The sequence below is a fragment of the Pleurodeles waltl genome, chromosome 6 (genome assembly GCF_031143425.1).
Source record: "Pleurodeles waltl isolate 20211129_DDA chromosome 6, aPleWal1.hap1.20221129, whole genome shotgun sequence".
Taxonomy (NCBI): Eukaryota; Metazoa; Chordata; class Amphibia; order Caudata; family Salamandridae; genus Pleurodeles; species Pleurodeles waltl.
The window spans coordinates 1,170,982,578-1,171,009,680 of NC_090445.1; the positions used below are offsets into that span (position 1 = coordinate 1,170,982,578).

At 41.7% G+C, this 27,103-nt stretch overlaps 1 protein-coding gene across 1 annotated transcript in view; it reads right to left on the minus strand.

The window, feature by feature from the left end:
- DNAJB12 (DnaJ heat shock protein family (Hsp40) member B12) overlaps nt 1-27,103 on the minus strand; it is a 295,716-nt gene that overhangs the window by 45,762 nt on the left and 222,851 nt on the right. Inside the window, exon 7 of the mRNA XM_069240389.1 lies at nt 20,994-21,166. Coding sequence (XP_069096490.1) covers nt 20,994-21,166 — 173 coding nt within the window. The remainder of the gene's footprint in view (nt 1-20,993; nt 21,167-27,103) is intronic.

The following is a 27,103-nucleotide window of genomic DNA, read 5'->3' on the forward strand; positions in this document are numbered from 1 at the left end:
TGCCCCCTCCAGAACCAGTGGGCAAAACACCCATCTGAGAGACTGTGGCCCATCACTCCCCAGGATCAAGCAGAGGGCATGTTGCCCCGTCCAGAACCAGTGGTCTTATTTCATCTCCTGGCTGTGGTGACACCCCCTCCCCCGTCCTCCTGAGGTGCCTGGCTATTTTCCAACTGATGCCCCTGTAATGTTCTCTCCGTGTTGAAGCAGGTGCAAGTGGGGCCTTGGACTTTGGCTTGTGGCCATGTGGCCCACGTAAATTGAGGACTGGCCCGTGTCTCTTTTTCTGTAAATATTGTATATATCTGTTCTATTGCCTAACCTATTTTTCTACTGTGTTGATCTTATTTTACAAACACTTTTGCGAAATCATTTTGTCCTTGCAATATTCAGCCGATTTACGGGGATAAATAGTTTTTGTAATGCAGCTGGTTGTGTGTATGGTGTGTGTGTGTGTGTGTGTGTGTTGTGAGTGTGTGTGTCACCGTCGTTTTACCCCCTCCCCTGGGTGCTAGGCGGCTGTATTCACTGTCTTCGTCCTCGCCGGCGTTGGTGTTCGTGGTGGAGCAGAACAGAGAATATCATCGGGAAAACTTGCAGTTCGGATTCCATGGCGGCGTGGTGCTTTCCTTTGTCTCCAAAGGTGAGTCTTTTCACTTCTGAGCTCAGTTTCCACCAGGCTTTTGCGGTCGTTGGTACCGCCCCGGAAAAGGTGGTGATTTGGAAGGTCTTAATATGGTGGGCGGAACATTGACTGGTAGCTATTGTTTCCGCCTTGGCGGTTATTGTGGTACATTGGCTGTCTTTCGGACATCTTTCCGCCATGGTCATAATTTGGCAGTAATTACTGCTGGCGGTATTACCAACACTTTATCACCAACTGCCAGGGTTGTAATGAAGGCATATATGTGTTAAGTGCATTGACCTCACCACCTCAATTGCAGAAATTTGTTGTGTTCAGTAAAGATTAGAAAGATGTTAATCTTTTAGATATAATTTAACCATTCAAACTTTGTGTTAAATGATGAAGTTTCAGAGGTTTATGACCTGAAGTAATTTCATTTCTTTTCATGAAGCAAATATGACGCTTATTTTGCTACAAGGCTGTATGTTCTGTAGCCTCTGTGTTGGAGGTGTAGGAACTTCACATTCATGTTTACTTTCGCAGAATGTGTTGGAACAGCATGAGAGGACTGAAAAAGGGTTTAAAATAACTCTATATGTAACCCTTTAACTGTCTGAAGTATATAAGGAACTGTTGAAATATATTTCCAGTTTACTATAAATAGTGCAATTTTGCCCTTTATTTGGTAATAGGAAGAATTGTTAAGACAATATTTTTGTATGGGTTGCCCTGTGCAATATTGATAGACCACCAAAGGCATATTTGCTGGTAGGGTGACCCTTGCATCCACCAGCAGTCACACAAACTGTTATGCCAAAGACTCTGCGCAATGAAGATGAATTTGGTTACACATTTTGAGATTTCTTTAACAAATTGGCCATCAAAAGGAAAGTCCATAGCTGATGGACGTCCTCCAGAAGAGGCCAGGTTTCTCAATTTTGTGCCTATTTTGATTGAGTGACAGTTTTAGCGCTCTTGAAATATAACTGCATAGGCAATTCTTAGAAAGGAATACTGCTCTCTGAACACACCAGGATAATTCAAAGGGTCCTATTTGAGAGATGCATTGTTTTGCTTACTCTGCCGCGTTCAAAATCTTTATTGGAAGTCTCAGGATCCAGAAGCTTACCCTACCATAATGTCCAAACTCGATCTACATTTTTTTAGGCCTGTCATTGATAAAATATTATTAGTTTGGGATTATTGGCCGGTGTACTCAGGACATGTGAACAGATACTTGAAAGCAATGAGTCTGATCCTGACCAATGTATCTAGAGGAGGGTTTAAGCTTGTTCTAAAATATGCAACTATATGATCCATAGATGTCAATTCAGATCTTAAACGGTGTTGCATTGAAACTGTATCGAACAGAGGCTTTACTGTTCCATCTAAAATATCAGATTCAAATTTAGAAAGACACTCGCCTCTTATTTTGATGTCTAAATCAAAGTATGCAGTCATCTCCATCTCAATCTGAATGGATGTCAGTACTGTACATTTGATTATCAGTGTTGGTATCAGTGCGTACATTTAGTGTGAATGAAGCAGTCTGGGAGAGCTCTTGACATAGGCGGTGGAAGTAGGAATGCTGGTGAAGGCACCCTCAAAATAACCATGCTGGTTTTAAGAAGGTGAATGAGCAATAAAAGAGGCCTTTAAACTGTGTTTTTATCTTGTCACATATGCTGTGATTTCGAAGAGAGAGGTCAAATATCAGGTTAGGTCTTCTGACAAATGGCTACTTATTCTTTTTACATGGTCCTTGAGGATTACTTTTCTTTCTATGCCTGCTAAGCTAGGATATTTTATAAACTGAAGCATCTCAACATCTTTTTGGGGTACAGTGAATGTGAAGAAAAGGCTATAAGATGTCAGTTTTTTTTGTAACACAAAAACAACAATAGAATACCTGTAAATTACCTGTAAATATTACAAAATATATCAGCAGTTAGAAAAGCACAAATCAAGCACATTTTTTGTAAGTCTGAAGTATGATGAAACAATGATTTTAATAGGAGAAAAACAATTTAAGACACTACTTGCTTAAACCCGATTTCCACACATTTTTGTGTGATGTGCATTCTTATCAGTAAAACAGCAGAATAGTGCAAATTGTGTGAGCATTTCAATGAAAAATATGCTCTCTGTAAATTACAGTGTGCTACCATACCACACTTTAATTGATTTGTGACTGTGTGCTCCAAAAAATGCACCAATGGCTACCTACCATACTTATATGACTCTCCTGCTAAATAGGCATGACTCATTTGCTATTCTTGTTCTTTGTGCAACTATTGGATTTTTCACTATTCCTATGCCTTCAATGACTTAACATTGATGTCAGCACCAACAATATGAAAATTGTTCCAGCACTACTGACTCATGAGGTTGTATAGGTCTCTTTTAGCTATGTTCAGGTTAGATAGTACTGCTCCAGGCTTAGCATCAAAACCAGAGGCAGCTCCTCCATTAGGGAAGGTGCCTCGCCCCCCGCCACCTTTTACCAAAAAACGATAATAAAATGTGTTTATTATTTTTTTTGGGGTAAAAGGGACGGGCCACAGGCTGTGATGAGCACTGAGGGGGAGTGTACAGCACTCCCCCTCAGTGCACATGTATGTTTGGCCGGCCGTCTCAGGCCGGCCAAACACACATGTGGAGTAGACTCTCTCCAGCCCAGCAACACAGTTGCTGGGCTGGAGAGAGCATGCACAGGCTCCCAGTCTGCCTGAGAGCATTCTGGCTGGGGGCTCCCAGCCAATCCTGACGCTGCTCACGGCACCGTCAGGATTGGCCGCAGGGCAGGCTGGGAGCCTGTGCCTGCAGCAGAGGAGGGGATGGAGCGGAGCGGCGGCGGTGATGGAGATGTTTTTTTAATTAATTTAATTTGTAGTCCCTCCCCGCCGCGAGCTGTGACTGATCAAAACAGAAGTACTCATCTTGTTCATGATTTTAGCTGAAGATTTCTGAATCCCCTACTGAGCATGAGGAGCATTTAATTTTGCTGCTGCTTTACCAGGGAATTACTTTCTGCAGCACGGTTAGAACACTGCACTGCGCTACCAGCAGAGTGTCTTATAAAGTAAAATAGTATGACCAAATGTTTTTCAGTGCTTTTGACTGAGAATTGCAATGAGAGAGAAACTGCTTTTGAGAAGAAGTTGCTTTTTTAATAATTCTTCCTCATGTTCTCTTAAATTTAGAAAAGTATCTTATGAATTAGATAATGGCCTGTCACTATCTTCTTTTAACACTTTGCTGACTGTTTCAGCATTCAAGTTTTACGTAGTTTTAATGGTAAGCAGACATCTTGAAGTGTATTACATCGCAATGTACATTTAGCCACAGACAATTCAGAGAGGAAATAAATGAAGCAGCAGTTGCAGATGGTTAAGCAACAGGGGTTGTTGCAAAGGAGCTAGCATTCGAGGACAATCTTCGATAAAAAAGCAGAGGTATTTCCTGTAAGAAAAAGTACAAAAAAATCCAAAAGATAGGACAGGCTGCAAAAGCTAGAATTTTATCTGGGTTGCAATCTACCTGAGAGAGCGTAGCTTATATAATCTATATTAACATGAAATGTTTATGAATTAATGTGTAATAATGCCGCATAGAAACTGTAGTAATGAATTTTTGCTTAAACGTGCACTTGAAATATGACCACGGGGAGTGGCCGCCAATGTATACGTAGACTAATAAAAATAACTAAATGTTTATGAATTATTATACTGAATAAGTTTTATACTAATAATTAATGATTGTGTTATTGAATTTGTGCTGAAATCCTTGTAGGCCTTAAGTTAGCATGAGCTGAAGCTTAGCTGCTTGACTCTCATACTAAATGTATTTTTCCTAACTTACAGTGTGCTGACTCGCAAAAGGACATGACCTCTTGTTTTCTTCAAATTAGAAGCTGAATGTAACCATAGTAAATCCGTTCTCACGAAATTCATATTGCTTGTAGAAAATGTTAGTCAAAATGCAACAGTGTAGATTAATGTAATGTACAAGGTCGTTTAAACCGGTGAAGACAATGGAGCTACTGACCAAAAGATGTGCAAAGAATTACAGAAGGATGAAATCATACCGGACGTGCTACCTCTGAAGATGTCAATCATATGGACCAATAAAATGTCTGTAAACTAATATGGGGTGAAAAATTAATGACAATCTGTTTTCTAACTGGGTGAAGGCAGTGGGGTATAACCAATGACCAATGAAATTTTAGGGGAATGTACAATGAAAAAGGGATACAAAAAATCCCATGACACAGGGAGCCATTTAGGTAGGGAATGCTATTGATTTTATCCAGAAACTTTGCCACTCTGTTTGGTGACTTACTTTGGCTTTACTTAAACCATCCTTTTCTTAGAATTGACCATTTTACACTTAACCTCCTTATGAGGGAAGTGCCCCTTCTGCCCCGGAGCTGAGTTCTGATTGATGGCGATTTGACTGATGTCCTGAAGACGAAGACCGAACCTGTGCGCTGACCTAAACCTTGGAGGGTAAGTATGACAATGAAATTGTGATTTGTCCGTTTGCTTTTCCTTTCTGGGTACCAACTGCTTACTTTTGACAGAGACCGTAGCTAGATGTTTTCCAAATTGGTGCTCTAAATTGTTTTTGCATGAAGCCCAACATGCCAATGCTAATTAGTGGTTAGGAAAGGTGTTCACCAAATTGACGCAAATAGACAAACGACTGAATATATGCTTGTTGAACCGACGCGTTATTGACACTCTGCTAAACTGATCTATGTTCACGCCGTGTTATATTTTGATGTTTGTGATTCTCGCCATGATGAAATCTTATCAAAGTTGCCATATCGTGACAATGCTATTATGTTTCTTGGTTTTGAGGTTAACACATCTACTTTTAGAATTGTAACTAATAGGGAATAAAACTCATAAAATTCTACTAAACTGGTGTGGTTATTCATGACTAAGGTCATGGTAGTGTTTTGAATTGATTAATGACTTTGATCAAAGTGAAATGTATTGTTGTGATAAATATTAATTACATTATTAACGTATTGATTGACATATTGATTATCTATCTCGTCCTAAGGTGTCTCTCAACTGGGTCAAAAGATTCATTGGCCTAAAACGAGTCCTGATGTGTAATAAGTATCAAAAAGGGATGCGTTGGCAGTTCTGGCAGCAGAGCGACGGTTTGGCCCTTTGGGGCCCTAGGACGGAAAATTACTGTTTAGATTGTTTTTCTGAGATAATGCAAATTGGAGGTGTGATGGGTTTCTAAATTCACCATGACTTTCCTGGGATCTCGGAGCCTGCCTAAGTGAGTTGGAGATGTTCTCGGCGTTTTAGCATGTGTGGTGTAGGATTTGCGCTTGCTCAGCTTATGCATATTGCAGGTGATTTGTGAAGTTTGTGTGTATTTAGGCCAGGTAATGTCGTTTTAGTAGGAGTGGGCGTACTCCGAAGTATGAGAGTAGGGAAGTCGGTGTACTTCATATGAGTGTGGCGCTTTGTGCTCAAAATTATCCACGTGGGTGGTTGTTAATGTACGGACCCGTCGTGGTCTAAGACTCCGGAGTATATTGACAAGTGTAGGAGACACTTGGGTTTATGTTGTAATTTGTGCGGTTTAATTAGGTCAATCGGGCGTGGTTGACAAGTCGAGTCTAAGTCAAATTGTATGTGTGAAACCTTCGATGGAGATTTGGCAAGTTCTAAAGTGCACTAGGACAAACCATTGACAAGTCGAGAGTAGGATTTGCAGGTCGAATTCTGCTTGCGGGTGCGGGAACTGAGAAGGAGAGAGTAGCGGCCGAGGCTTCAAGTGAAATCTATGTAAAGTTCTGAAGCGAATGTATACCCTTCCTATAGTAAACAGGCAAATTTGAGTTGTTATTGTTGTTTTTAAAGGTGCTCGCAGAAATTTTGCATTAGTTTTATGTCAATCTAATGAGGGGCGGACAAGCCACAAGACTTTGTCAGCTGCAGTGTGTGAGTGTGACGTCAGTGGTGTCGCGCTGAGATAGGGCAGTTGCAGAGAGGAGTCGCACACGGATTGGCTGCCGTCCGTGAGAGGCAATAGGTTGAGAAAGGTGGGTGAAGAGTGTCCTGGGAATTAAAGTCACTTCCTGATTAAATCCAGACAAGAGAAAAAGATGCAAAAATGAATTTTATCAAAGCTTTTAGGAGCGCTCTGGAAGGAGACGCATACATTATGGCGAGTGAAGGGGAGCCTACACCACCTGAGGGTACTCCAGCTCATATAGTTATGGAGGAAAAGGGTGTCGCGCCTTGCTTATGGATGAAACAGTGGCGCAAACTGACAGAAAAGGAGGGATGTTTGGCGTTTCCGGAGCACGGAACGTTCAATACGAGAATTTCGGAGAATTTGAGGTGGATGTTAAGTGTACAAAAGCCACCTCCGAGGCCAGCCCAGTATGAGGCATTAGCAGTCTGGGATTTGATGGCTATTAAACAAAGACAGCAGAAATTTGAAAGGAGCATGAAAAGGGCAGAAAAGACCTTAGCTGAGGTTAGATGAGACAATGATGTGGAGACGGGGAATAGTTGACGGACTCAAATTGTTTCCAGCAATAGCACGGGGAGATGAAACGCAGGAGAAGAAAGCCACCTGTAAAACAGACAAGGACTCTAATAAGCCTAAAGAGACTAAGAGGTCTTGGATTGAGCAAGACGACTCAGATGACGAAGAGTTTCTCAATCAGTTGTTGCATGATCGCTCGCCACCTTATGCAGTAGACGACAATGTCCCGAGCACCAGTGCGGGTCCTGGGAACCAGACTCGGGAGAAGGGAGTTACTGATACAGTACAGACTAGTGATACGGGTTTGATGCAGAATGGTGTCAGTGTACCCACTGCGCCAGACATGCAGATACAGTTGCAACCTCCACCGCAGATACAGAGAATCTATCCAGACGTCCCAGTACTAGAGACTACTACAAATCTGATAGTGCCGCCTGATCTGATATATACAAAATCAAGGTTAGTGCAGATTGAGCCAACTCCACAATTGCTGCCTCAGCCGCAGCATCAGCTGATACCAGGGTATTGTCCAGCAGCAGGACCTCCGTTAGTACCTGCCCCAGCTTCAGTGAGTCAAGCTCTGGGAGTCACTGCTCCGCAGGGTTTGGGACCAGGTCAGACACCAGCTGCCATATCATTACCAATTACTGTCGGTCCACCGGTACCATTGTATGCGCAAGGTAAGCCTGGTATGTGTGATTAAGGAGAAATGACCCAAGATGCAATAAGAGGAGGGTCCATAGGAACTCCTCAGTTGATGGCCCCGGGAGAGCAATCAGTCGAAAGACCAAGGTCTTTGCTAGACCTTAGCCCAGTCGAAACATCTTTGGAGGCAATGAGACAGACAGGGCTAGGTGTGCTAACCCCACAGACAATAAGTATGAATGCTTCACAGTCGCCAATGATGCATGTAGGGAATATTTCGCTACAAGGTTTCACGGTGCAACAATTGAATGAGTGGTTAGAAAAAAACCTACGCTTCACAAAAGACTGCAGTAACTGCAGAAAAGCCAGAAAGGTCAGAAAAATATGAGTACCTGAACTTTGTGAGACTGGGTGTGGAAGCTGCTGAACTAGTGGAAGGGACAATAGGGGTGAACAGGTTAGAGTCATATACAGAAGCAGAATTGAGATACCTGTGCCCCAAAATCACTAAAGAAGTGGGCAAGGTGCATCAGAGGTTGGCGAACCTAGCAGACAAATACAATATTGACACTGAGAATACTAAACATTTGAAAAGGAGTTACAGATTAGACTTCGACTCTAAAGATTTTGATCACATGAAGTCAGCCGGAATAAGGGCGCTACTTAAAGAAATACTGCAAAGTGCTCAGATCTGGGGAGCCTTAGAAAAATGGGAAGGCAGATGGGCAAAGAAAAGAGATAAGGAGAAAAGTGACAGTCTGGGATCAAGTCCGACTAAAGCCTCACCAGACACTGGGACAGTAAAGATACTACCAATGAGAGAAACAGCTGGAGGGATCCTAGTTCATGTACCGTGGACTAGAGGAGACAGAGTGATATCAGCAGACGGATAGGTTTGTGAAGCTTGTTAATGTCTCTGGGAAGACTTAAATACCTTGTTTGAGATTATTGTTCCACCTGACTTATGGCTTGAGTGCAAGAGGGGTGTGGACTGGCCGACACAGGAGCCGGCAAGGGATAAGGTAACTGGAGCACCATCTGAGGAGGTGATGAAGTACTATCATAAAGTGATTGAGTTTTTGAAGAAAAAGGTGTCGCCGAAAGTGACAGATTGGCAGAAAATCGACCGGACCTCACAGGAGGTTAAGGAATCAATCCATGCTTACTATGAGAGGTTATTGAAGGCGTTCAAACACTACAATGGCACTGAGACTATTGAGCCGAAAGACATGAACCATCCTGTGTTTAGATTTGTTGAAGGGCTGAGACCAGAGGTTAGCCAGATGATTAAGAATCATTTGATATGTTGCCAAGCAAAGCCAATTGATGAGGTGTTACAGTATGCGAAATACTGTAGTGACGAGATTGAGCTGAAGCAGAGAAAACTGAAAGAGAAAGTGATGGTGATGCAGATAAGGGCAGCATAGGCATGTATGCAAGGGAATGGAATCCAGCAGATGGTACAGCAACAATCGCAAGGGAACGGCGTGTTTCAGGAGCAACCTAGATTCCGAGGTCGAGGTTTTGTGAATCGTGGTCCAGATTTGAATACTGTTGTGGTTCAAAATGTTGCACAAGGGATGAAAAAGATGTCACCGTGTCACGTGTGCGGGGGGCATTGGAAGCGGGAATGCCCGAATGCGGTGCATGATGGTGTCATTCAACAGAGCACTGATGTCGGTACATTTCAAAATGTGAGAGGCCCAAAAATGAGAAGTCAAAATCAGAATTACCAGAATAACATGGTTCAGATGCAGGGGCTACAGCCCATGCAGCAAATTCAAATGCAGCGTGTTCAACCAGCGCAAATGCAGCAGGTACAACAGCAGGTTCCCATGGTACCTAGACAGCAAATGCAATTACAATTAGCTCCAATGGGACAGCAACAGGTGATGCTTCCTCAGCAGGTCACAGTTCAAGTGATGAGCCAAAATAACAGTACAGCAATTCCCATTGCGTGGTGAAGATGGAATGATGAATGGTTGGATGACAGTGAGGAGTGCAGGCTTGCAGCGTCCCTAGAAGTGGACCAGAGGGGACCCTATGTAGAGGAAAAAGGTGATGGGTCACAAGGTTTCATTCTTGGTTGACACCGGAGCTACACTCTCTACAGTCAGAAGTGCAGAGGTTCCGAAATTGCCACTTTCAGGGCGTACCATAAGAGTGGTAGGAGTAGCAAACCAGTACTTGACAAACCTGATCACAGATCCGGTGCAAGTTGAGATTGGCAACTTTCAGGGATTGCATAAATTTGTAATCTGCGATTCGAGTCCCGTGTACCTACTGGGAAGAGACTAAGGGCCAGATGTAGCAAAACTAGGTTTTGCGACTCGGAAATTGCGACTCCGAGCGACTCGCAATTTCCGAGTCACAAAACCATATGCAGAAAGGTGTCTCAGACACCTTCTGCAAGTCGCTATGGGGTCGCAAAGACCCACCTCATTAATGTTAATGAGGTGGGTCGCAATTTGCGCTCCCATAGCGACTCTGGGCACTCACGGGGATGGAGGCCTGCTGGGAACAGCAGACCTCCATGTCCGTGACTGCTTTTAAAGCAGTTTTTTTTTCCCAAGTGTATCCCGTTTTCCATAAAGGAAAACGAGCTGCACTTAGAAAAAAAAAACGAAACCTTTAGTTTCAGATTTTTTCAAAAATAATTGTGGGTCCAGTCACAAAGGGGAAGGGGTCCCATGGGGTCCCCTTCCCGTTTGCGAGTGGGTTACCATCCACTTCAAGTGGATGGTAACTGCGACTCCATTTTGCTTACCACTGCGACTCGCAAATAGGAAGGGAACACCCCTTCCTATTTGCGACTCGGAAATGCATTTTGCGAGTCGGTTGCGACTCGCAAAATGCATTTCTGCATAGCAAACACGCATTTGCGACATCTGGCCCTAACTGTGCAAAACAAAATGTTCGATTACATGTTCTAATGATGGAATTGAAGTGCAGACAAACAGTGATGATGAGGGGGATGATGGGCAATTTACAGAATCAGAGACGGAGACCGCAAATGAAGTTTACCCTTTGATAATCTTATTCCCAATGCTTACAGTGACTGACTTGCCACCTGAGTTACAAGGAACAGTGACAGAGAAGGTGTGGGATCTAACAGGAAAAGAAGTGGATAAAAAGAGTTGAACCAGTTAAAGTACAGGTGAAGCCAAATGCAGTGTTTCCCCAGGTGCCGCAGTACCACATGGCACAAGATGTCCTTATTCAGGTGTCACAAATAATTGCGGATTTTGTAAAGCAAGGAGTTCTGAAAGAGGTATTGAGCAGCCCATGTAATTCACCATTAATGGGTCTGAAAAAGCCTTGTGCGAAGGTTTGAATTGTGCAGGACTTAAGGAAAATAAATGAGATTGTGGTAAAGTGTTGCCCCATAGTGCCGAACCCAGCAGTAATCATGTTTCAGGTTACGTGTGATGCAGAATGGTTCACCGTTGTTGACTTGTCACAAGCATTCTTTTCGGTGCCTCTACGAGGATAGCCAATTTTTATTCAGTTTCTAATTCCTGGATAAGTTGTACAGTTGGTACAGAATTCCTCAAGGGTTTTCTGAATCACCGTCCATCTTCAATCAGATATTGAAGAAGGATTTGGAGTCATTAGAACTGCCTTTCAGTTCCACTCTAGTGCAGTACATTGACGACTTGCTGATTGCGTCCAGAACAAAAGATGACTGCAGGTATGACACAATTGCCTTACTGAACCATTTGGGAAAGAACGGACATAAAGTGTCTCCAAAGAAGCTGCAGTACTGTCAGAAAGAGGTGAAATACTTAGGACACTTGATTGAGAGAGGGTCCAGGAGAATATCAAAGGAAAGGGTGACAGCTATTCTGCAGATGAACCCCCCCGACAACAAAGAGAGATGTCAGGATGTTTTTGTGAATGGTGGGCTACTGTCGCCAGTGGATACCCAACTTTTCAATTATCTCTAAACCATTGATAAGGCTGACAGGCAACGAAACTAAGGATGACCCGTATACCATAACTCTGTCCAAGGAATAGCTTGAGTCATTCGTGGAATTAAGAGAGTGCATGTGCAGGGCACCAGCTTTAGGTATGCCTGATTACACAAAGCCTTTTCTACTGTTTTGTCATGAACGTGATGCTTGTACTTTGTCTGTCTTGACAAAGGTCCATGGAGGTGCAAACCGCCCTGTAGCGTATTTTTCAGCTACCTTGGACCCAGTCGCAGCAGCCTTACCGGGTTGTTTGCGTGCAGTTGCAGCAGTTGGTCAAAGCCTCATGCAGTGTGAAGGCATAGTGATGGGACATCCCTTAACAGTAATGGTTCCACATTCAGTTGAAATTCTGTTGACTCGAACTAAAACCCAGCACATGACAAATGCCCGACTTACCCAATATGAGACAATTATTCTGGGGTCGCCAAATGTCTCCCTAAAGAGATGTACTGTATTGAACCCGGCAACTCTACTTCCTGTTGAAGGTACTGAGATTAATAACAAAGTGGAAGTGGAGCATGACTGTCTTGAGGTAACCGAACTATGTACCAAGCCCCGACCTGACATTCAAGATACGCAGTTAAAATAAAATGACTACATTATGTTTGGTGATGGATCTTGTTCAAGAGACTCAGTTGGAATACTGTGAGCCGGTTATGCAGTGTGTACAATAGCTGGTATTATTGAAGCTTCCTGGCTCGAGAGAGTGTATTCCGCACAAGTGGCAGAATTAATTGCCCTTGCTAAGGCATGCCACGCAGCTGAAAATCTGAAAGTCACTATTTATACTGACAGCAGATATGGATTTGGCATTGTACATGATTTTGGCCAATTGTGGTCACAGAGAGGTTTTATGACCTCTTCTGGTTCTCCAGTGAAAAATGGCAAACAGATTAAAGATTTGTTACATGCGATTCAGTTACCTCTTGAAATTGCCGTGGTGAAATGCAATGCTCATGTTAAATCCCAAGACTTTGTGTCAATGGGAAACGGCTATGTATATCAAGTCGCGAGATTTTGCGCATTGAACTGTATATCGTTCAAGGATCAGTGGGAATTGTTACTGCAAACTGAAAATGAAACATGTTTGAACTTTGCCTTAAGAATGGTTGATACCTTAGATTAGTTAAAATCACTGCAGGGCTGTGCTAGCAGAGAGGAAAAACGTTCTTGGCAGAGAATGCAATGCGTACAAAGAGCTGACGACTTGTGGGTCTTAGAGGAGGGGTTTTACTAAACAGTCTTTTGCCACAATTTGCAAGGCTTTATCATGGGCAGGCACATCTTGGGAGAGATGCAATGATCAGATTGTTCAAAATTGACTGGTTTAACCCGAAATTCAGACAAGCTGCAAAGGTTACTTGTCACAGGTGCATCATCTGTCAACAGATGAATGCTAGAAAAGGAACTGTGGTAACTTTGAGCCATATAGGGAGAGCTGGAGGTCCATTTAGCAAGATGCAAATGGATTTCATTGAAATGCCTGTATGTGGAGGATTGAGGTACGTGTTGGTGATTGTGTGCGTTTTCAGTCACTGGATTGAAGCCCATCCTACACGTAGGAATGACAATCTCACAGTAGCAAAGCTGTTGCTTAGAGAGTTAATACCAAGATTCGGATTTCCGGTCTCTTTAGAATCAGATAGAGGCAGACACTTTGACAATGAGGTGATTAAGCTCTTGTGTGCTGCATTAGACATTGAACAGAAGCTGCATTGTAGCTACCGCCCTGAAGCATCAGGACTAGTAGAACAAATGAATGGTACCTTGAAGTCGAGAATGGCAAAAATGTGCACAGCTACCAATATGAAGTGGCCAGATGCATTGCCCTTAGTGCTGATGTCGATGACAAACACCACTGATAAGAAGACAGGACTATCACCCCATGAGATCCTCAATGGCAGAGCTATGAGATTGCCCGCAGTACCTGCAACTGCTCTTGCGAATATCACGGATGATATGGTGTTGGACTACTGCAAAGATTTGGCTGATGTGGTTCGCTCTTTTTCCCACCAGGTGGAAGCCAACACATTGCCACCAATCAGTGATCCAGGTCACACCCTGCAGATCGGTGACTGGGTGGTTGTCAAGAAGCACGTGAGAAAGTCGTGTTTGGAGCCACGCTGGAAGGGGCCATATCAAGTAATACTGACAACAACCACTGCTGTGAAATGTGCAGGTATTCCAAACTGGATACATGCCAGTCACACAAAGAAGGTGACATGTCCGACTGATGAGGAACTTGAAGTTTCGGACTCAGCAATTCCAGTGAAGGAAGTCTCAGGGCCAGGAAACAACCAAGGGGGAACTGAGACTGTAGGAGAGCCCAATGAGGACGGCCTAGTCCCTCAAACTGCAAACGAGTTCGAGAGAGGTGACAGTGAGCCTACCTCAATAGAGGCAGCAGGAGAACTAAGTAAAGGAGAGGTTCTCCCAGAAGTAGACGGATACGGGTTAGAGCGTGAACCTGTTACAGACCAGAAGAAGAAGGGGAAATAGTAGAGAGAGGTCAAAGCACACCGGCATCCCCTGAGCCAGTTGCAGGTCCGTCAAGAGAAAACACCATAGCACAAGAGGAGGGTGCTGTTCAACGTCCTGAGAGGCCAAGCAGGAAGAAGACGCATAAAGGTGATAACTGGCCAAAGAAACAGGTTGCGAAAGAAAAGATCGTACCAGGTGAAACAATAGTGGAAGAAATCGACACAACCCAAATAGAGGATCTAAGTGAAGGAGAATTGCAAAGTAAACGCAGGTTGAAAAGAAAAAGAACCGCAAATAGAAGGTATGCAGGTCCTGAATGGGCATATGCAACGACATCTGAATGGCAACAAGAATTCTTAGCCTTCTGTTTTGATCGAGAAGTACCAGGCCAATACTACAGTACCTGAAATCAATAAGAGAAAGAGACTGTGTTAAAATTGAAATTGAAATTGAAAGCTGAAAAAGCTGAGAAAAGAGACTTATAAATTACCGGATTTGACATTGATTACCTGAATTGACTTAGAAACCCAATTATGACAAGCTGCTAACCTGATTTGATAAAAGGGTCCTGGAGTGAGTAAAACGCTGTAAATACACGCAGAGAGAGAGAGAGAGAGAGATAGAGAGAGACACTTGCATCAAGAAGAAGAGAAACAAAAACAAAAAAAGCTTTTAAATCATCCTCAAGTTGATTGTTTGCTTTCAGTTATTCTGCTATCTGATTCTTTACAGACCATGGCTCATAATAGAGGGAGTAGCAAGAAGGGTAAGGTGTGTGGTTGGTTAAGCGTTGTATGAAGTATTCTGTGTGCAATAATAATTGTAGGTGTGATTGTGGGAATGCCGTGATTGGATAAGAAAGCGACTAACAATGCTTCAAAACCTGACACTACAACACTAACACCGTGGGAAAAGTTTGAGCATGATACAAAACACTTGCATGAGGGAACTAATTCAAAAGGGGAACTCTCCACTAACGTCTTCTATTGCTTGCTGAATGAGTATGTTGAAACCATGGATGCGAGAAACTGTTATGTGTGCACAAAGATTCCTTCATCAGTACAGGAGAGGGTCACTTATCATAGCTTGCCATTAATTTACGGGATAAGCTGTACCCTACTACTAACAAGATTGTATGACCAGGAGCATGTGCAATATTTCTACTCACATTTGGATGTGGTATTTTCTTTTGTGCCATGATTGAGTTTCTGAACAAATTAGCTAAGGAGCATAGTATAAAAATAGTTAGAGGCTTCTTTGAACCGACACTTACATTTGGGACAGCTTATGTACACCGCAACAATCTGACTTGTTTATTAACACCTGTAGGGAAAAGCTTCTTAGATCACAATGACGATAGACGCAAAGCAATGAAAGAAAGACTAGAAAAGGGGCTAGAGAAACGCACATATGCAAATGATTATGCTTACACTGCAATAAAGACGCAAGGCAAATTAGCTATAGATGCATTACATGTAGGAAGGCTTTGTATATACAGGCCAAAATCTGATCATGACACTTTATTTGTGGGAACGAGTGAATGCAGGCATGTGTTTTTGTTTCAGAGTAAATGGACATTCATGTTAAATGGACAGGATCCAGCGATCCCTGGGATCTATTAAATCTGTGGACTAAATGCTTATTACCGTCTCCCTAAGGGATGGTATGGGACATGTCATTTGGGGATAGTTTTCTCTAAGATTTACCAGATTGATGACTTAAAACAAATACCTAAAGCGTCTGAATTACAACATGCTAGACAAAAACGAGAGACAGCGGCTGCTGTCGTTGGTGACATATTTGGAGCCATAATTCCTTCAGTAGGGGTTATTCTAAACTCCATAAAGATTCGAAAGTTGTCTACTATTGTGGATAACATGCTGACAAACTTCACAGGGGCTATACTCCTGATGGATACTGAACTAGCTGCAGAAAGAGCTATGACTCTTCAAAATCGGCTTGCTTTAGACATTCTTTTAGCAAAAAGCGGCGGAGTCTGCAAGATGCTCAACGAGCGTCATTGTTGCTCATTTATACTGGACAATAGTAAAAAGATTAGAGGTATGCTTACTAACTTAACTAGAGATAGTACAGATTTGAAGGAACCTGGAGTTTGGGAAAAAGTTGGAAAGGGAATTGCCAGAGTAGGGTGCTGGTTTAGCAATATTTGGAATGGGGTTCTTGCAAAAATACTAGGGGGTCTATTAATCGTTCTGGTCTGTTTACTAGGTTTATGGGGAGCTTGCAAAATTAATGAAAAAATTAAAAGAAATTGGACAAAGAGAAATGAGAGGAAAGTGAAAGGGAGAAAATGTTTAATGAAATTTGGGAAAGTTCACACAAGGGACAAGATGTTGAAATGCGCATTATGCGCAAGGTGAAAAATGAAAAGCAAAAGATCAAAAGGGAAAGGTTTGTGTGATGACGAACGTCATCAGAGGAGGGACTGAGAGAGCATAGCTTATATAATCTATATTAACATGAAATGTTTATGAATTAATGTGTGATAATGCCGCATAGAAACTGTAGTAATGATTTTTTGCTTAAACGTGCACTTGAAAGATGACCATGGGGAGTGGCCGCCAATGTATACGTAGACTAATAAAAATAACTAAATGTTTATGAATTATTATACTGAATAAGTTTTATACTAATTATTAATGATTGCGTTATTGAATTTGTGCTGAAATCCTATTAAGCCTTAAGTTAGCATGAGCTGAAGCTTAGCTGCTTGGCTCTCATATTAAATGTATTTTTCCTAACTTGCAGTGTGCTGACTCGCAAAAGGACATGACCTCTTGTTTTCTTCAAACTAGAAGCTGAATGCAACCATAGTAGATCCGTTCTCATGAAATTCATATTGCTTGTAGAAAATGCTAGTCAAAATGCAACAGTGTAGATTAATGTAATGTACAAGGTCGTTTAAACCGGTGAAGACAATGGAGCTACTGACCAAAAGATGGCCAAAGAATTACAGAAGGATGAAATCATACCGGACATGCTACCTCTGAAGACGTCAATCATATGGACCAATAAAATGTCTGTAAACTAATATGGGGTGAAAAATGAATGACAATCTGTTTTCTAACTGGGTGAAGATAGTGGGGTATAACCAATGACCAATGAAATTTTAGGGGAATGTACAATGAAAAAGGGATAAAAAGCCCAAGACACGGGTAGCCATTTAGAATTAGGAAGGGAATGCTATTGATTTTATCCAGAAACTTTGTCACTCTGTTTGGTGACTTACTTTGGCTTTACTTAAACCATCCTTTTCTTAGAATTGCCCATTTTACACTTTACCTCCTTATGAGGGAAGTGCCCCTTCTGTCCCGGAGCTGAGTTCTGATTGATGGCGATTTGACTGATGTCCTGAAGACGAAGACTAAACCTGTGCGCTGACCTAAACCTTGGAGGGTAACTATGACAATGAAATTGTGATTTGTCTGTTTGCTTTTCCTTTCTATGTACCAACTGCTTACTTTTGACAGAGACCGTAGCTAGATGTTTTCCAAATTGGTGTTCTAAATTGTTTTTGCATGAAGCCCAACATGCCAATGCTAATTAGTGGTTAGGACAGGTGTTCACTAAATTGACGCAAATAGACAAATGACTGAATCTATGCTTGTTGAACCGACGCGTTATTGACAACCTGCTAAATTGATCTATGTTCACGCCGTGTTATATTTTTATGTCTGTGATTCTCGCCATAATGAAATCTTATCAAAGTTGCCATATCGTGACAATGCTATTATGTTTCTTGGTTTTGAGATTAACACATCTACTTTTAGAATTGTAACTAATAGGGAATAAAACTCATAAAATTCTACTAAACTGGTGTGGTTATTCATGACTGTAAGGTCATGGTAGTGTTTTGAATTGATTAATGACTTTGACTAAAGTGAAATGTATTGTTGTGATAAATACTAATGACATTATTAACGTATTGATTGACATATTGATTAGCTATCTCGTCCTAAGGTGTCTCTCAACTGGGTCAAAAGATTCATTGGTCTAAAACGAGTCCTGATGTGTAATAATTATCAAAAAGGGACGCGTTGGCATTACCATATAAGAGAAAAGAAAGCCGATCTTCCAACAAGCTTTGGCACAGCTAATAGATCTGGTTTTGGGTGCCAGTCTTTTGGCTTTGTCAATGGTTTTTTTTTTTTTAGTAATGGTTTTCATAAAGCTTTATTGTTTGGAGGAGCTGCTGGTCCTTCACTAATTCAGAAAAACCTTAGGCTAAAAACACAAATATTTTTGCTGTCAAAAAACACATGTTGCCATGGTAATCACTAGCACTGACAGGCTGAAAGTCCATAAAAGCAAAGATATTACAAATATAATTTTAGTAAAATTCAAAGGTCTTGGCTAACAGTAGACCTAAAACAGAGGAGTGGCATAAAACACAAAAAAGGTGCGCATGGTTTTGGGGTAAGTGGAAAAATACAGCAACAAATGGCATGATAATCACCCCTACACAAGGCACAATCTTCATTGATATATGTCCTGCAGTGACCTGTCGGCAAATCTTTTGAATTGAAAAAAAATTGAAAGAAAATTATTTTTGTCTATCATGGCACCAGAGATGGGCAAGCCAACAAGTCAGCTTTGAGAGCCAAGCCAAGGTTTTGGTTTGGTTTGGCTCTTAAGAGACCGTGCATGAGCCAAGCCCTGTAAATCGTGCAATAAACATCATATAAAATTAAGATAATGTCTATTCAAAATTAAAAAATCTATAATTCTTTAATATTCAAAAGTTTTTCATGTTAGTACATCAGTTCATATCGCTCCATTGAGTGGCATTTAATTTTGTTCCAAGCATGAAGTAATATAATAGTGTACTAGATCAAACATTCACAAGGTTTTTGGCCAGTGCACATCCTGAACTCGCATATTTCAAGGTTCTCAAATATACAATAATGAAGAAAAAGGAGGCAGAGTGGAATAAAATAGTTTCCTATGATCACACAATTTGGTTAAGTGGTGAAGCCGGGGCTGCTCCGAGGTTTTCTGATTTCACATACTGCAATTCAGCCAGTCGATGGGTTCACTTTTGCTCTACTGTTTTACATCGAAGGTTAATTCCTGGTCTAATTGTTGTCTCATTAGGTTTGTGCCTGGTAGCGTACGCAACTGCTATCCTATTGTGTATACTGCGAGCAAAGCAGTTAGGGAAAAGCAGAAATGAGTGATTAGAGGTAAGGAAGCTTTTGTGAGTCACTTCTATATGTAAATATGTGTTGTTTATAGATTTAGTGCATATTAATGTTTCCCCCCACACTACTGTGTAACATACATGAGTTTGGGCACCATGCAGCGCCACAAAGAAAAGATCCATCCGCGACAATCGGGAAGGAACGCTACAGGAGAGTTCTATGTCAGCAGTCACTGGGAGTGAAAAAGCCACTGCAGCATTTATAAGACAAGGCATGGCGCCTGAGAAAGAAACTGAGGGCCTGATTCACAAACTGCACTAGGTAGTATGTTTTGTAGTATGACAAATCGTACAACAAAGTGTATGTTTTGCCTATACTTATGTGTGCGGACTTCTCCGCTCTGACTGGAGTGTCTCTGTGCATATAATTGTAGGTTTTAGTAGTAAATTTGGGTGGGACGCAGGGGAGTGGGTGGGAAAAGGGGCAGACTTACTACTAGGAGGGGAAGAGTGAGAGGGGTTTAGGAAGGATCAGGGAGGGGTGTTACGCCGCCAAACATAAGGAAGCCAGCTGGCTCACCCTGGGGGAGACATATAACTTACACTGTTGTAGTAAGTTTATACTGAGTTTGTGAATATCGAAAGTAGTAAACTTAGTTCAAAGTGTAAACTTAAAGTGTAATTTGCCTTTGTGAATCAGGCCCTGAGTGTCAAGGTATTGAACGCATGGAAGGAAAACAGAAGAAGTAGAGGGGACAATGTTGTAGACACTTTTTGTTTACTGCTTCTTTGGCTCAGAAATCTTAGGGAAAACCATACATCATCGCTAAAAACAGAGGCGATTATTCCTAAATCCAAAGTACTGGTGTTATGCCTAAAATGTAAACAAGCCAGCACACCAGGCCTTGAATTTAAATATCATGCACAAAAATAGTAATTTGTGAAAAAAGCACAACATACTTTGCTGCCCTCACAAAGAAGAAAGGTAACAGACAAATAAATGAGGAACTATGGCTGCCCATCTCAGGCAACAATATGCTTACATTGTGTAGCATGTATCTTCCCAGGTGAAGAAATATTTACGCCTAGGATTGGTGCTTTATGAAGGACAATTTTATGGGAGTCAATAACTCTTGGCTTTCTGCCTAAATACGAATGGGGTAGATCACCGATGTGTGGCTTGGAACCTAGATCCTGCATGGCCAACTGCTGTCTCAAAATATTTGAGAATCACTTTAAAAGATTTTTATTTTTAATAGTACTGGTGCCCGTGGAATAAGGCCTGCCAGTACTGCCCGATACCTTCAAGTGAGACAATCTAGCACTAAGTGTCAATATTCCTTCTGCTAGGTACACTTAGCTGAGAGAGGAAATTAGAAGTTGAGTTTTTGGAAAACCCATATTTAATCGGACCGTGGGATACGTTATTGGTCTTAGAATCACAACAGCAGATGAACACTTCATTGATTGGCAATCTTTTTTTTTTTTTTAAGAGATGAGTGCAGGAGGAAAATTCTGTAGGTGTTGAGACCGCTAAGGAAACAAAGAGAATAAAAAAAGGAGTACATTTCGTCCGACTTACTTTGTTGCTTTTCCTTCCAACAGTTATTCCTGAGGTTAGCAATGTAATCGTCTTCCACGCTCCGCTCAATGTTTTTTAAGTTTGTCCCGGTGTATTCATCCTCAAAGTTATCTGTTACATAGTAGACAACGTTCAAGTTTTCTGTTGTTCTTCTGTGTACATGTCCAACAGACCTGGCAAGAAAGAAGATAAGGTATCAAGGACTACCGTTTTGTATTAACTTTGCCACCAAATCCTGGCATATACATTGCTTCACAACCCCACAGGCCGATTTCATCTTTTGACTTTGTCATTTATTTTCATTAATTTAATGGTTCCAGATATTCCAGGAGATCTGAAAGTTGTATTTAATAAACTAGGACTACTAGAGTTAACTTTGATTGCATTCCTTACGAACCTAGTCATTATTTGGGGCGTTTTCAGAAGTGATTCATAAACTAGAAAGTAATACTAGAAGTGGACTTGGTGCTTAGTCAAAGTTTAAAATCAGCTGGACTTACAAGTATAACAGTAAGAACTGCAAAAATCTTCCAATGCTCTTGAATCATGCAATAGCACACACTTCCATTCCCAGTGTTAATCCAAATCCCTAGAAGGAAACACGGTGTATTTTGTATTGTCACCCAATACAACATAACTGCCAACCCAAGCCTGTTCTGACAGCAACTCAATAACACCAACAAAAAAAAATCCATGGAGCTGGGTTCACCTATATAGGTCAGTATTTCCCAATGACTGACTGCACTTTTTCAAACATGGATGCTATTTCTAATAAACGCTAAACTGCCTACTTTAAAACACATTTCTTTAGGGGGCTTTTCCGATTATAAAAATTGCCATCAAGTTACCACACCCCTGAAAGGTCTGGTTGAAAAGCTCGTTTTAAACATTCCAGATTTAAAACACTTGGGGTACATCATAAAATATGGCAGGCCCTTAGAACAATCTATCACATCACTAGCTTTAATCAACACCCTTCCCTTGGGTATAATACTAAGATATTGCTGTTCGTACATGAGAGCTACCTAAAATGTTGCCACAAGCTAGATTTATAGACTAAGGCCCCGATTTGAAGTTTGGCAGTCGGACATCCAGACCGCCAATACAGCGGTTGGGAGGACTCCACCAAGCTGGCGGCCTCCAGATTGCCGTATTAAGACTCTACCGTTTGGCTGGCGGTAGTGTTTGCAGCGGTGTGACTGCGGGAGCATGCTTTGGCTCAGAAAGTGAGCCTGATGCACGCGCTGCCGCACTGTAGCACCAGATGCATCTCAGGAGGACTGTTACCATGCACAATGCATGGCAACAGTGTGCACCGACATGCAGGTACAGGGGGGGCACAGCAAGTTTCCCCCAAACACACTGCCCAATGGGCAAAATCACCCTGGGGCCCTGTTTGGGGCCCCTTTCCTGCTTTTCTGACGAGCTTTTCATGGTGGGGTCACCGCCATGAAAAGCTCAGCGGAAAGTCTGGTTGTGATCAGATCCAAGATCCTCGCGGTTGTGGCGGTCTGATTGCCATCCTCATAATATGGAGATGGGACCGCCAAGGAGGCAGCAGTCAGACCGCCACCGTGGGTACGGCGGTCCAGGGACCGCCGTACTCGTGATCAGGCCGTAAGTCAGTTAGTCAGGGATGGGCTTATACTTTCATTTGAGGACCTCAAAAAGAACAGTCATAGAAAAACAATGGTAATCCTGAAATTACATAGGACCTGGGGTAAATGTACAGTAAAAACAGTGGTTGATTGTTAAAATAAGGTTTGGATACAAAATAGAAAAATAAACATGAGCTCAAATAATTAATTAGATAGAAATAATAAGACTGTCAGTTAGGAAATGTGCTTGGTTATCAAAAACATGACACACACATAATAATAAATGGCAGTTATGACCCTGTACAGTATGAGAGCCTTAGATTTCGGTTTCCACCTTTTTTTCTCCAGTGTTAGTATCCTCCTTTATGCATGTTCTGTTTGAATCTTATTTTTTGGGTCCCAACGATGAGCTCTCAATTTAATAGGATTGAAAAGCCGTCAACTTTGTAATTCACGTACCCTTACTGATAATGAATATACTTGTGTGTATAACACTTTTGTGTCACATTTTTTTAACACGGAGCAAGCTTTATTCAGACACTTATTATTTCTGTGTAATCAATATCTGAACTCTTGTTTACGTTTTTCTATTATTTTTACTGTATTATACTAACATTTCTTTTTACGATTTTGAATGAGGGACCACTATTGTTTTGATTGATTGATTACATAATTTATAAAGTGCATAGCTACCAACAAGGTATCCCAGCGCTAACCAGAAGTACAGATATCCATGTGCCAAAATTTAGCCAGAGCCAAAAGATTATAAACCTGAGCGTTGAAACAGACAGGTTTTCAGCAGTTTCCGAAATGTTGGGAAAGAATTAAATTGTTTCATGGTACTCGGAAATTCAATCCAAAGTTTAGGCTCCAGAAAGCGGAAAGAATGCCCCCCTTGGCGAGCCTTCCTTTTTCTAGGAATAGCCGCTAACTTGTGATGGTTTGACCGAAGAGACCGCCTCGGCACATAGTTATCAACTAAGGCTTTCAAAGAGGCAAGAGGGGAGTTATAAAAACATTTATGTTTATAACAAAGAGCTTTGAACTGCATCCTGCATTCAACTGCCAGCCAATGAAGGACTTTTAACAGGCTAGCAGTACTGGAGTACTACTGGGAACGAAACAACAGACTAGCAGAAATATTTTGTACAATTTGGAGGTATTTGAGCAGACCCTTAGACACCCCTAAATATAGAACATTCCCATAGTCTAGTGTTGACGTAATCAAGGCTTGTACCACTGTGCGCTGAACAGTGGATGGGATGCAATCAAGAATTGTTTTAAGCGCTGAACAGTGGACGGGATGCAATCAAGAATTCTTTTAAGCTATTTCAATATACCAAAGCAGATGGCTGCCACCTTGGCAATGTGATGCCTCATAGTCAGCTCTTGATATAACAAAACTCCCAAATGTTTCACAACAGGGGTTGGGATTGGGAGGGGGGATGTTTGGGGGGGGGGGGGGTAACACCCATGGAATCTGGCCCTAAGTGTGAATTTCAGAGTGAAAAGGAATTTCCCATAAGAACCACCTCAGTCTTGTCTCCATTTAACTTCAAAGAGTTGAACCTCATCCAGTCTCACACATGTAGGAGGCAGGACGGTAGAGCGGCAGCAGTCTGGTTATCCAGATGACAAAGATACAAGTTGTGTATTGTCCGCATATGAGAAAAGAGTAAGGCCATAGCTCTCAACAGTATCAGCAAAGGGTCTCACGTAAAGATTGAACATCAAAGATCTCTGGTTAAAGAGTGTTGCTTAGACCTACACTGATTTGTGTATATTTGGAAGGAACGGTTGCCCAGAATGGATTTGATCCAAGTTAACGCCTTACCCTGAACTCCCATTTCCTCTAGTCTCCAGAGGGGCATATTATGGCTAACAGCATCAAATGCTGCACTCTAATAAGAGAAATGCAGCCGCACCACCTTCATCCAGTTTATATCTCAGGAGTTCATTAACTCCCAGGAGTGCAGTTTCAGTGCTATGACAGCGCGAAAACCCGACTGCGAGCGGTGGAGCAATTTGTTCTGCTCGACATAGGTTAGTTGTAAATGTACATGTTTTTCTAGCCATTTGGAGAAAATGGGCAACAAAGATATTGGTCTATAGTTGGACCATACAAGAGGGTCTGAGTTAGGCTTTTTCAACTGAGGGGTGACTAATGCTGTTTTCCAGCTGTTGGGAACTACCCCGTTTAGCAGAGATTGACTTTATAATTTGTTGGGACAACCTACCCAGACTATCTGAGGGGACATGGGTCCAGAGGAGAGGCCAATGTTATGGCTGAAAGAAGAAGCCTTGCAGAAGATAGGTCCAATGGCTCAAAATTCCCCAAAATGGTTATTTTATTGGGAGCTTTATAGGACCCTTAAGCTCAGCTAAGGTAGAGAAAGTAACTTTTATGTCATCATCTTTTTAAATAATAAAATCAGCGATTTCATCACACTGTATTTGGGACAGTGAGGTAATAGGGGACAGTTTAGACTAATCTGCCATCGACTTTACTACATTAAAAAGGGTCTCAGATATCAGTTGACCACAGAGACAAAAGCCAGAAACCACACCCTTGCATGACACATCCGTTAATTTCCATTTAATCTCATAGCTTCATGAGAGTAAAAGCTTTCCTTGATGAAGACCTTACTGTTATCTATAAAAGTCGCAGAAAATTCTTTCAGCCAACAGCGCTTTCTGATTCGGAATCCTTTAACTTTTTACAATCTGCAGTAGTCTGTACCAAATCATCCATTACTTGTTCCCAAAGTAATTCCACATTTCTGCATCACCAACCTAATGTCCTTTCCTTGGCATATTTCTAAGACCTCTTACCTCTCTGACTCAAAAAGGGAAGCACATAATAGAGGTGAGATGTAGTCTGAAGTGATGCACTAGCACATGTTGTATTGTATTGTAATAGTATTTATATAGCGCTTACTACCCCTGATGAGGCGTCAAATCGCTTTTCGGCGAGCAGCACGCTACTCTGGAACCCAACAAGAATTAGTGATGGATTAGTATCGGGAAATATGAGTACAGTTTTACTATTATTAGGAGTTAATTTGAGCTGCGGATATGAGAGTTTGTTAGTTAGATTGACTAGAGTAATGGAGAGGTGGACGAGGAAAGAAATCCAGAAGTGTTAATTGGGAGTATATCCCTCATTTACTCAACCCAAAGGCTTGGGAGGAGTAAAGGGGGATGGAGGAGGAAAAAGTCTGTGGAAGGGTTAGGGAGATCATAATAGCAGGGTGAGATAAATGAGGGAGAATTTAGTAGGGTTGTGTGGGAGGACATTGTAGTAGAGTGAGGTTGGGTGAGTTAGATGTGGAAGCGGAGGGAAGAGCTCAGGCAGAGTTATTTAGGAGATGAAAGTAGTAGGAAGGAATTTGGATGAGTCACAGTGGGAATGGAGGATAGTTTGATAGAGACATGACATATGATGATGGGTAGATAAGTGTGATAAGATGAGAGCAGGGATTCATAGATATCTAGTATAACAACCCACCCAGGAGCCATGCAATGAGCCACGAGCATGCCAAGCACAGAAACAACATATGCACATACATATATATATATATATATATATATACACATACACACAGACAAACACACATGAATACACACACATATGTACATACAATACATAATTAGAACCATGGGTAAATATACTTAGTCAAACAGGTTTAAAGAGTGTGTGTGTGTATTTTATTGTTATGACATAGTAGCGATACATATTTTCTAAAGAACTATACATAACTAGACAGACACATAATCAGAAAAAATATTTATCAACATAGGCATATGCAGTCCATCGTTGTTTGAATATGGTGGTTATGAAGGAAAGAGCCAACTCTTTTAGTAGTTTTCTGAAGACAAGAAAGTGATCTGTGGCTCTTATAGTTGGCGATAATGAATTCCATAGTTTGGCTGCTTGAACGGAGAAGGATGTACCACCTATAGTCTTTTTCTTGTATGGTGGTGTTCTAAGGCGGGGTGCCAATCTTGAGCGAAGGTTTCTTTGTTGGATGTATTTGGTTATTTTGTTTCTGATAAAAAGCGGTCCTGTTCCATGTATAGCTTTGTGGGTGATACAAAGCAGCTTGAAAGGGCATCTTCTGGCAACGGGTAACCAGTGTAGTGCTCTCAAGACAGGGGAGATGTGGGGTTGAGGATTTACAGGTAATAGTAGCCTGGCTGCAGAGTTCTGGATACGTTGTAGTTTTTTCATAATAGATAGAGATGATCCATGGTAGAGGCCACTGGCATAATCCAGTTTGGATAGTACAAGCAAGATAGTAGCTTGCACCTTGTGTGGAAATCCGAGGTGGGGGAAGACGCGTTGTAAAGTCTTCAAGGTGATGAAGCTTGTTCATGCTAATTTGTCCACTTGAGCATTCATAGTTAACTTGGAATCCATGGTGATTCCAAGGTTTTTACCTTCCTTGGATAATTGAGGAGGTGGTCCGAGAGCGTCAGACCAAACGCACAGAGGGTCATAACTTTTCCATT